Source organism: Chlamydotis macqueenii, chromosome Z (genome assembly GCF_036417535.1).
Source record: "Chlamydotis macqueenii isolate bChlMac1 chromosome Z, bChlMac1.mat, whole genome shotgun sequence".
Classification (NCBI taxonomy): domain Eukaryota; kingdom Metazoa; phylum Chordata; class Aves; order Otidiformes; family Otididae; genus Chlamydotis; species Chlamydotis macqueenii.
The window spans coordinates 43,510,553-43,522,520 of record NC_141593.1 but is presented as its reverse complement, the minus strand read 5'-3'; the positions used below and the strand labels follow the sequence as shown (position 1 = coordinate 43,522,520).

Here is an 11,968-nt window from a genome sequence, read left to right as displayed (position 1 = left end):
AAAGAAGGCTGGATCTCTTTAAGGCTCCCCCTGAAGCTGGAGATGCACACACAAGGGTTGCCGGCCTGGGTGGTCTCTCTACTTTGGTGAGCTGTTGCTAAGCAGCTAATAATAGTCATGTTTGCTGAGTAATTTCTGCCCTCCCTGAGCCAATCGCCTCGCAGAAACCCAAGCCATCTGACAGCCCCGGGGGCGGGCTTTCAGCTTTTTTTTTTTTTCCCCTTTTTTTTTTTTTTTTTCCTCCCTCTCGCTCGCTTTCCTCTCATACTCCCCCCCCCCCCCCTTCCACCCCTCCTCCTCTTTATCCAAATGGAGAGAGTCCTTTTTTTCTTCTTCATCTCATCTCTAGAGCCGAGGGGCTGCAGCTCGGTGCTGCCGCGCACACGCCGGGGGAGAGCGCCAAGCAGCCGGCTGCCCGCCGCCGCGGCGGGGCCGACCGTGGAGCCCCGCCGGCCCCGCGGCCCGCGGGAAGCACCCCGGCGCTGAGGCAGGATGGTGCAGCGCGGCCGGGCAGCCCAGCAGCAGCAGCAGCCGCGGCCCGCCGCGCCGCCGCCGCGCCGCCGTCGCTGAGCGCCGCCGCGGACAGCGGCTTCCCGGAGGCAGCGGCGGCCGGAGGAGGGCGATTTCGACGGGAGCGGAGGAAAGCGCGGCGGCGGCGGCAGCCGGGGGGGCCCGGGGGTCGCGCCCGCCCGCCCGTCCGCCCTCGCCGGGCGCGGGGAGCGGCCGCCTGCAGCTCGGGGTTCGCGCGCGATGTGGCAATGGGAGCCGCGGGGAGCGACTCGGCCGGAGCGGCCGCGGCGGCAGCCGCCGCCCCGCGCCCCGCGTGAGGCGGCCGCGCCGCAGCAGCCCCAGCAGCGGCGGCGGTGGCGGCAGCCCCCGCACCAGCAGAAGCAGCAGCAGCAGCCCGCGGCCCGCAGCGCCGCCAGCCCCCCGCGGCCCCGCCGCGCCCCCGGGCCCCCCGGCCCCGCCGCGGCGGCAGCACCAGCGGCAGCTTCCCCGTCCCGCCGGCGGCGGCAACATGGCCTCGGCCGGTAACGCCTCGGAGCCAGAGACCAGCAGCAGTGCGGGCGGCGGCGGCCACCCCGGCCGGGCAGCGAGGAGCGGCGGCGGGAGGCGGCGAAGGACCGGAGGGAATCGGCGCGCCGCGGCGCCCGACCGGGAGTATCTGCAGCGCCCGAGCTACTGCGATGCGGCTTTCGCCTTGGAACAGATCTCAAAGGTGCCTTCAATCTCTCACTCTTTTTTTTTTTTTTTTTTTTTTTTTCCCTTCCACCCCCCCCCACCCCCCTCCCCCGAGCTACGCGCTAGTGCTAGCGCTGCTTTTCGGCAGGGGAGGAGGGAGGGTGGTGTGTTTTCTCGCGGGGGTGGAAGGAGGAGATGGAAATGAAACAGCCACCAATAAAATGCTGGGAAAAAAAAAAAAGAGAGGGACGTCTGTGACTCTTCAGTGCGGGAGAGAGTGCCCTCCTTCCTTGCCTCCGCGCCCCTGTCTGCCCCGCTGCCTGCCCGCAGCGTTCCCCCGCCTTGGTTTCCCGAGGCAGGAGCAGCCTCGGCTCGCTGCCGGACAGACCCCAGCCCGCTCCCCCGCCGCCTCCCCATCCCCGCGTAGCGCCCAGCGACCCCGGCGGCACTCGCTCCCGGCTGGGACCGGGGGAAGGAAACGGACGGCCGCTTTCTTGGCAGAAGTTGTGCTTTTGTGAAGTTCTCCGCCGGCTGCCTCCACCGGAGAAGGGGGTACCCCAGCAGAAACAGCTGGGAGCGGATTTTCTCCCCCGGCGGCCGGAGGGGGAGCCAGGGCTGTAAACAAATTGCTTCCCCCACACCCCCCCCCGTCCCCCCGCCTCTTAACTCCGCCGCCGCGCAGGTCGCGCCGGTGCCCCCTCGGCGCTGTTGGCGGGGAAGGGCTGGAGCTGCCGGGGCGACCCGCAAGCCCGGCCCGGCCCCGGCGGGGCAGAGGGACGGCCCCAGCAGCCAGTGTCGGCCGGCCAAAAAATGTTCAAAGTAAACAACCTCGAGACGCTGCCTTGCTGCGGGGATGGTTTCACTTCAGAGAGCGGATTTCTAGGCTTTGTAAGAAGGGGGAAAGGAGGAAAAGGAAAAAAAAAATCCATGTGGCCGCCCTCTTCCGTTCACAAACATTGTCGTAACTTGCAGATGGCTGCTCTACTTCCTAATTCAGATCACACAGCGTCTCCAAACTCTATGGAAATGAATTACTTCTGATCTTACAGCGCTGCTCACCACGTGGGTCCTGCCGCAGCACCGGACCCCTGCTAGGACCCGGCAACGGGGGAACGGCAACAAACTGCTCCCGGCCAGCTTCTGTCACCAGCGATGTCCCCCATACACCCCCCCCCCCGCCCCCCCAGCCCTTCAGAGGTCTAAGGAGAACGGGAAAAAAGGACTTTTTTTTTTTTTTTTTTTTTTTCTTTTCCCTTTCTTGTGGCTGTTGAGGTTCCTCGGCGGTGGTTCCTTCAGCCCCGGAGCCGCGGGTCTCGCCCGCCTGCGCTGCCGCCGGTGCCTCAGAGGGCGGTGGGCAGCGTGGGCGAGGGCGCGGGGGCCCGACCCGGGTGGCGTCACCCCAGGCCCGTGTGCGGGTCCGGGGCCAGGATGGCTGCCGGCAGGTACATCTGGGCCTGCGCCTGAAGGCGGCTGCCGGCGGGGGCCAGGGCCTTGCTGCAAGGAGGCCCGCTTCAGCCGCTGGGCTCGGGGTGCTGCGTCCCGACCGCTGCGGCGTGGGGATGCGCCCCGAGGGGCACCGGCTGCCTGCGCGGCGGGGAGGGGGCGCTCCCCCGGGGTGTGGAGGCCTGCCGCAGCCCCTCGACTGCTGACCTCTTCTTGCCTTGCAGGGGAAGGCGACGGGACGGAGAGCGCCGCTGTGGCTGCGAGCGAAGTTTCAGAGACTGCTATTTAAACTGGGCTGTTACATTCAGAAAAACTGCGGGAAGTTTTTGGTGGTCGGCCTCCTGATATTTGGGGCGTTCGCCGTAGGATTAAGGGCAGCTAATCTTGAAACTAACGTGGAGGAGCTGTGGGTGGAAGGTAAGACCGGCGTCCCCCTCTTTGTGCTGCCGCCCCTCCCCGCCGGGTTATGCTCCGCTCGACCGGCGGAACGTTGGGACAGTGCGGGGGCCGCCCCGCACGCCCCGGGGAGGGCCGGGCCGCGTCGAGTCGGAGCGGTTGGGCGGGCGGTTGTCGACCAGGGCGGCGGGCTCTGGGCCCGGGCGGAGGGCCCCGGGCGGCGCGTACCACTTCTCCGCCCGCCGCGGGGGTCGGGGGGAAGGGCCGCGGCGGCAGGCCGTACGCTCCGCGGGGGGCGCCGGGCCAGGCCGCCCCCAAGCCGCCCGCGCTTCCGGCCCGTCTGGCCGTCCGGCAGGGCGGCGAGCGGCGGGTCTCTGCGTCCCTGGCGGCGACGGGAGGCGGCGGTGCTGGCGGGAGGCGCCCCTCCGCCATTTTGGGAGTGCGTGCGCCCGCAGCGGGGGGAGGGGGCGGGCGGAGAGGAGTGCGGCGCGGCGGGGCGGGTGCCTGTGTGTGGTCCTGTTTTTTGGACACCTTTCAACTGTGGGGGGGAGCGTTTGTCTTAAGGTAAAAAAGAAAGAAAAAAAAAATAAAAAAGAAGAAGGAGAGGACCAAAAAGAAAAAGAAAAGGCTGCTGAGCCGAAGCGGGACCTGGCCGGCCGCGGCCGCCGGGAGCGGGGTGGCCGCGGGCGGTGCCCGCCTCCAGGCCCGCCCGACAGCTCCGGTGTAGGAAGGCAGGCTTGGTAAAGGAAAGGAGCAGTTCCGGGGGGCCGGAGCTTCGCGGGCAGCCTTTCGAAAGGGACACAACCCTCACCCCGGACAAAAACACGAGTGGGTGCGGGGTGGGCAGAGCGGTGTCGGCACCGGCCCCCTAGCAGGCCCCCTGTGGCCCTCGGGGAGTGGGGCAGCCGGCCCGGGCGGGTTACCTGGCTCCGAGAGGCGCGGCTGCCGGCTGCCCGCGACTTCGGCTTTTTGTTGGTTTTTCTTTTTTATGTTTTTTTTTTTTCTGGGGGAAAATATTATTTACTTAGCATCACATTCTCCTACTAGCTGGGCTGACGCAAAACCAGAGTTCCTTGACTGCAGTAGTTACTCTGGGCTTATGTCAAAGTCGCTTGCAGCAGGACTTGGCTTATAAAAGTTAATGTGGAGGGCTGCACAAATAATCATTACTAAATAGCCCTCTGTATATGCGTGTGTGGAAAAGGTAGTGCTGAGCACAGACAAAGTTAGTAGCTGTTAACGGAGGTGGTCCTGCCCTGTGGATGAGTTAGAGCGGACCAGATTCCATCTTTGCAGGTGACAGCCATGTTGGGGTCAGGATGAGCTTCACAGGTCAGTTAGTGAGTATCGGTTTTTCTGTTTTAGAAAACAGTGTCTTATCAACTGAACTTTTTTTGGCCCCTGTAGTGCAGGAGTCCAAAATACGATGAGATCTGCTGCCAACAGCCCTGAGAAAATGAGGGGGCTGTGCAAGATCCCATTCATAGGCAGAGATTTATCTACTGGTCACTAGGTCGTGTGTACCTTAAATACTGATGCAAATGATTGTGAACATTTTTTTTTTCTGCCCTCTACTCTTTTTTTTTGTCACCTGCTTTTTGTAACCGTATAATACAAAAAAAAACCTAGTTGCTGATGTTGCCTGTGTGATTGGCCCAGCAGTAAAAATGCAGTTCTTGAGGAAAAAAAAATGTGATTTGCCAAATAGCTGCTTAGTTCAGTTGCTACACTGACCTCATGTCATTATTGCTTAACAGAGTGGGGAGGGAGAGGGGAGATTGCGTGCTATAAAATCTAGTTGAAATTGATCTCTGAGGTTTTTATGGCCAAGATGAGTTCATAATGCAGCTGGTTATACAGAGTTGACCTATGTAATTTCTCATCTATTGAGTTTAGTTTTCATGTCAGAATTAAATAATGAAAAAAACTGTTAAAACTCTGCATTTAGAAACCTTCCGATTGCAGAAAAAAAAGGCAAGCTGATGAAAATAAAACACAATATTCTGAGTTGAATTTAAATTAACATCTAGTCTTCCCTTTCTAGCACTATATGACCATCTGCAGAAAAGTGCTTGCTAAAATGTGCTTTCTTGGTAGAGACTGTAAATGTTCCACTCACGAAACAGGGTGTTATACAAAAAAAACCTTACAAGTAGCAGTAACATACTTCTGTTGCTGAACTACAGATGGGGGTACGGAGTGAGAATTTGAGATGGAATGGGTATAGAGAGAGATAGTATGGAAAATGCTGTTCTTTGCAGAACTGGAAAGCACTGACCAAACTCATTTTTCTGTGCTTGTGTGCACCTGGTCCTAATGGCTTTAAGGTATGCTACGTGGAGGTTGTTATACTAAGAGACCCTTTATGTTAAGGTTTCTTTTAGTAGAGGCAGTGGCTGAATTGCCCTGTTTATTAAAATAGCTGTCTTATTTTTGCCTTTACCTTTTTTTGCCAAGAGCTTGAATGAACTGGGCAGTGTTGGCCAAATATGGTAGAGTACTTGAAATACGTTTCAAGTAACAGTTTTGATTTGCTACTGAAGCTTTCTACAGTTATTACTGCTGAATAAATTGGCAGTATTTACATAAAGAAACTGATTTTATATGGTGTATTTTTTGAATACCATGGAGCATGGAACATAACACCACGCCAAAGTTTGCTGGAAGTAAACAGTTGCTTTAAAACTGTAACACAATTAATTAAAAATAGTGAAGTTTCGAATGAGTTTTTAAGACTATGCACATTCCAAGGTAAATGGTTAGTAGTCTGGGCCTGAAGCTATTATGGCTGAGATATTTACGTGAGAAGTTTAGAAACCCACCTGGTGGACAAACTTGCAAAGAGAGAAAAAGAAAACCCGATCTCCAAAACATCATTCTTTCAGTTTTCCTGTAGTAGTCTTCCTCCTTCAGAATTTGTGCCAGCGCTCTTGGCCTTTTCTGAGCCTCCTGATACCACAGTGGCTTTCCTCTCAGCTTGTTTCTTGGCACTAAGTGTTGTAGAGTAGCTTTTTTTCTTTTTTTTCTTTTTTTTTTTTTTTTTTAATGCAGTCCTCCTCTGGCTGCTGTTCAGAGCACTTCAGTTATTACCGTGTGTCCCACAGTATGCTGTCAATCCATACGCCTGTCTTGTAGCCTGGCTGTATACCCGTTTCCCCTCAGCTCTGGACACATACCCATTTCCCCTTAGCCCCTCAGCAGGTCTGTCATCCCCGTGTGCATACCTTGCTACTGGAGAATGCTTGTTTTAGTTTCTTGGGCAAACAAATTCTGGACTGGCATTTTAATGGCAGTTCTGTTATCCATAGCCATTCAGCTTTAGTTGAACTGCTGTATGTGGGTGTCCATGCATACTGGAGTTGTGGAGACTGTTTAGCATCTTTATACATAGTACGCTCTTGAGAGAACAAAAAGGGCTTTGCATTGATTTCCTCTGTGACTGAATTTTGTTGGACACAGATGTGCTTTTAGAAACATCCATTCATAACTAGAAAGTACTCTGGATGGAAAAGAAATCATGCCTATAACTGGTTATGTTTTTTGCTACCACTCTAATAGGCTTTCTAAGACCCTGTGTGTGAACTGCAGTCACACATGTAAATTCACAGCCTCTGCTTCTGAAAGAAGGTAGTTTTGTGGCTCCAGAGAAGGTTCTGTTAAGTGGAGCTTGAAATTTGGCTACTGCAATGCCTTGAATAGCGTTAATTGGAGCAACTCATGAGGGGAGAGATGGTCTAATCTTGTTCCTTGATAATTCATTTCATGTCACCATTGTCTTGGGATTTTTTTCCCCTCCCTTTCTTCATTACTTTTTCTTCTTTAAAAGGTTGATGATCATGGTGTTCTTTCCTTCCTTTCTTACTTTCTAGACTTCTTGCAGTAGCTATAACTCAGTCGAACCTTTCCCTCTTTTAAGTAGCCCCCTTCACAAAAGTAACCAAGCTCTAACATGCAGAGCCCCTTCTTTAATCCAGTCTGAAGGAAGAGGGTGGAGTGATAGAGGTAGGGATAGGACATCCTGCAGGGAAAACAAAATGCCTCAGTAGCCGCGTAGTTCAGCTTTGGTACTTGGAACAAAGTGAGTGTGTTCTAATTTAAGTGAATTAGGACTGAGTGCATACGGCAGAAACAATTTGTAAGTGAAGATTTAAGCAATGTGTAGTATTGTTTCCTTTCACTCTAAAGGGACAAAAATCAAGTTACTGTAGTATTTATGGCTGACCCTCTGAAAATACATTAATCTACCCGTGCAACACAAGAATGAGGTGAAGATGAGGAAAGCGTGTGAGTGATGTGGGAACCAGTATTATTTCCATAGATTTCTAGTTTGCTGGAAAGCAAGATCAAGTGCAGGTGCAGAGGAAAGTTAGGTTCTGCCTAAGGCATCAGTTAACTTTACACTAGAGTTCTTTGGAGAAGTAAAAAAGAGTAGTAAAGGAACAGATCTCTGTGAATTTGTTGTTTCAAGGAGAGAAATCTATGTGAGCAGGCTGGACTAACATGTTTGGTTTGAATACAGTTACCAGGAATTGACCCAGATGGGTATAATTCAATTCTCCCACAAACACGCACATTTGTGCGCAGCAGTGGAGTAGTACTCTTCAGATGTGCTTGCACCTACATCAGCACATCGACACAGAGTAGATGACAGAAGAGCAGTAGTTACTCTGCTGATGAATCTGAGGTGGGATACTGGTGACAGTCTGGAGAGTTACCGTTAGTTTCATATGGATCTGGTGACAGAAGAGCTTACTTATCTGTGAATGCTGTCTTGCACTGTGTTGTGTCCTGCAGTGTGTATTGAAAGTTCATTGAAAGACGTTTATCTGGAAAATTTCCACTGTTTTGTTTGAATTAAGTACGATTATTTATTATGTGGTTTCTCAAATGTGAAAGTAGCAGTGGTGTTTCCACATGATGGTTGAAGGATGGTCGTCTGGGCAACATGCTCTTTTGAGCATTTACTGATGAAAATGGAGGAGTATTTCAGTCTGTGCTTCTGTTTTGAAAAATTACGTCAAATTTTACTGTTTAAGCTTAACATGATGTCTGTGCATAAAAACATCAGGACAGTGGGTGTTATATTCCTGTGAAGTTGAACTCCCTCTGTTTCCGTATATTGAAAGTTGTTAAGAAAAGGTGTTTAAGGGTTTTGGCTACATGGATGTTTGATTGCCATCTTTCAAAGGCCTGCTATTAAATCCAAAATCACTGGGGGTCTCTGTTAAGTTCCATATTAACAGGTGCCCACATTGCTACTCAGAGTCGGTGCTCCTTGCTGAAAAGCTCATACATTAAAAAGGAAAGAAACCAACAAACAAAAACCCCAACAAGCCAGCTTGGATGTTTAAAATTCCTGTTTCATCTCTAAGAGTTTTAATGAAGGTATCACATGTGACCCTTCTTTCGTCATTGAGAAGGTAAAGGGTGAAATCCTGAACTCACTGAAAGTAGTGTCAGAACTTGGGATTGTTTTGCTGTAGCCACGCCTTTACCCATGTACAAAGCCACAGCCGACCAACAGCGTGCACCCACTCTACATCTTCTGGGAAGGGCAAGAGGAGAATCTCCTCCTATAGAATTGGCACCCCCTAAGCTAACTTCCTTCTGCCTTTCAGACTTTAGAGGCATTTAATTTACTCAAGGCTGCAAAAAATTAATCTTCGTTATTATTTCCAAATTTAATGCACTGTCACCAACGTGTATGCCAGAATGTGCCCTACAGTTCTTTGTTTGGAAGGGTCTATTTTTTATTTTGAAAAGTATTTAAACTGGGTAGTGCCTTGGCTGTGCGATTCCCCTCTTCCGTTCTTTGGAACTTTGAGTGTCATCTTGTAGTCTGGGGACCTTGCTCCTTATGAACAGGTTGTAAAGGCATTTCTGTAGTTCTGGAGAGCTTGGAGATTTTGGTACAGAGATTCTGGAGTGAAGTAGAGCAGTTGAAAGCAGCATTGCTTTATTGTTGGTCCCCATGCCACTGCTGCTGAGCAGGAACAGGAGAAATGTGGGTAAGCAGAAGAGCTAGTTCAGCTGCAGGGCTGGCTGCTGCCAGAGTTGTGCTGCTATGTGGAGGTGGTAGTGAGTGGTTTGAGGTCTACTACCAGCTCCTGTTACCTGCTAAGTGGACTGTCTTTTTATTTTTGTAGAGAACAGGCCTTCCTTTCTCATGATTCCTCTGTAGACGCTAGGTTCAGGCAAGAATGAACTCTAAAAGCCGTGGGTACTCAAACTTGCTTTCAACAGAGAATGTGTTAAGGAAAACTCTAGCACCTCACCCTGACTCCATCTATTTTCATGATTTATTTTTTCCATGGGAAGAGACGGTCGCAGGCCTGTAATTAAATAGTATTTGTGGTGGTTCCCCAGAAGGTAGTAATACTACATAGCATATGCATGTAACAGTTCTTGACTGCTCAATGAATTTGAAGGCTGTTACATGCAAGTGGATGTTTCAGTTACACGTAACTGTTAGGAGGCTCCAAGATATGACAGCTTCCAGATGTATGAATGGACTGATCCCTTTGTTTAGATTATGCACCACAGCTGATGCCTAGATTAGTCCTGGCTGGACAAAGCTATGGGAGATTTGTCTGGTTTCCACAATGCCATGTTTATATTTCATTTGGATTTCTCCTTCAAAGCTGACCTCCCTGTGACCTGTTGGAGCTGTGTCCACTAGGATGCTAGTTTTAATGTGTCTGCAACTGCTTTCCTTTTGGTGTCTAATGGAACATGTTCTCATTTTGACACTCATGTACTTTTATGTACAATCCTTTTAGTTTAGTGGTGAATTATGCACTTCAACGTATGAGCACTCAGGTAAAACTGTGCTGTAAACTTTTCTGCCCCACAGCTGGCTTTTTAAGAGTATTCTCATTGATTTAAACAGTGGTTTGGTTATAGACTTTGTGGGACTGTTCCTTTTCAGGCATTTTCTCCTGTATATAAAGTTCAGTCTTCCAGCCTTTGCACAGTGCTTTTTCTCTCTATAGATGATGGCGTGGATATACCTGGTTCTGTCTGCTCTATTTGGAGTTCAGCAGGAGCTGGCATGCAGAACTTTACCAAGAAGTTAGTTTTTCTTTGTGTCTACTGTATGGTTATATATATTTTCTCATTCATCCTTACTTATCTTCAGTACGCCTTTGGTTCTTTTCATTTATCTAATCTCTCATATCTTGTACTATGCAAGCGGTCTTTCCCCATTTGTGTTTGTGAGTTACTTCACGTAAGAAAACCTGAAGAAATCAGTAGAACTCCTTAAGGGCTAAGTGACAGTTCTACAATTAGAAGCGTGGTCCCCTGTCAAGGTTCAGAAAGATAAAGATAGAAAACTTTCATGATTACTTACAGAAACTGTATGATTTTCCACTGTTGATGCTTTACTGGGGGAACAGATTCCTGAGATGGTGCCTAATGACAGAAAACTCGGTCTCTGAAGTATGATTTCTGCACTGAAAATGCATGCTGTCTTATGACAGCCACTTTATTTCCGTGCTCATGAATCGAGGAGAACAGGAAAATGTTTTGCTCCTGTTTTGCGTTATCTGTGCTATTTTATTAACCGCTTACAATGTGCTAAATGTGACCGATGAGTAGCAGGTACAATAAGCTATGTTCATCGGTGCTGTTAATGGAGTGACTCTGACCCAGAATAATTTTTCTTTGTACACTGCACTAGAAATAGATTGAGTGGAGTTGCAAGGAGTAACTTTGAATTCAGAATTTAAAAATAAAATCTAAATTTCTTAATTGCTTTTTTTTCTGTGTAAACTTAGTCTGGTATCTGTAAATGCAATTTACTGGTTATTGTTTTTTCTTTGTTATTTTCATTCACTCAGTTGCTATAAACATCCTGAATTTGGCAGAAGTAGTGGTTTCATGAGGTTAAAAACTTCCTTTATGAAAACTGCTGACCATATAGGTGTTTTGATGTATGGAGAATTTTAATTTTGGTTTGTAGAGTGAATGTCTTGGCTTTAACTTCTGCTTGATTTTGGAAAACTTAGTTATTTCAGTGCTTGAACAAAATATATAAGAGGTAAGGGAATGAGCAGAACCATAACCTGACTCTTTCTGCAAAGGTGCTGGTCCTTTAGAGAGTAGTACTACTCTTAATTCCAGCTTCAAATGTACAAGTAATCATTGTGTATTTGAAACATCTGTATTTTGCTCATGTGCAAGAAAAAGCTGGTATTTTTAAGGCACATGTGCCATGTTGTACACCCATATACATGAAGCTGGAACTGAGCCCTTACAGTTGAAAACTGTAATACAGTTTTCATTTACTAACGGTGAGATAAATTAAAAGAAACAGCCTTCTCTTGTTTACCAGTCTGATGCATTTCTGCTTTGCAGTCAGTAACCAAAAACTAACTGCAGCAAACTAGAAATAAGCACTGTTAAGTCAAGTTGTATGATTCCCCCAACCCCCCCGCCCCCTCCTTAAATCATTGCTTAAGGGCTTCTGGCCCCTAGCTCAGGAATCCTGCCCAAAAATGCCAGATGTATTACACAGTCAAGTATTGCAATGTAAATAGTGTCCTGTGCCATGAGAGCAGGGTGGTCCATCTCCTATTTTTTAAAAAAAAAAAAAAAAAAAAAAACACAACAGAAAAAACCAGCAACACACAAAAAAAAGGGAAAAATCCACACGCTCTGAAATAAGCACAGTAGTTGTAGTGTTATTTGTGTTTTTGGCTGCACAACCAGTATTTCAGAGCTGAAAGAACACAGATGAATTAGTGCTTTGGACTGGCAGATAGTACAAATAAATTAGTGCTTTGGACTGGCAGATAGTAATAACTGAAACTGAGATGCTAGAAAGCAAGATGTGTCTTGGCTGAGGCTGCTTAATTTAGTCAAAAAGGCATGTAAGAAGTAAGATATTAAAGGCCATTGCTGACAGGCAAAGCTTTTACTTTGCCTTATTCTGAACAGCAGTCTC

The 11,968-nt window shown here is 49.3% G+C and overlaps 1 protein-coding gene across 3 annotated transcripts in view; it reads left to right on the top strand.

Moving 5' to 3' along the window:
* The first annotated feature begins 351 nt into the window (after positions 1-351).
* PTCH1 (patched 1) overlaps positions 352-11,968 on the top strand; it is a 69,350-nt gene continuing 57,733 nt past the window's right edge. Inside the window, exons 1-2 of one of the 3 annotated variants that reach the window (XM_086770154.1) lie at positions 352-1,219; positions 2,850-3,042. In XM_086770154.1, coding sequence (XP_086626280.1) covers positions 1,019-1,219; positions 2,850-3,042 — 394 coding nt within the window. In that variant the 5' untranslated portion in view covers positions 352-1,018. Of the gene's footprint in view, positions 1,220-2,458; positions 2,625-2,849; positions 3,043-3,539; positions 3,586-11,968 lie in introns of those variants that run through there. The other 2 variants (XM_086770153.1, XM_086770151.1) reach the window with 2 other exon arrangements.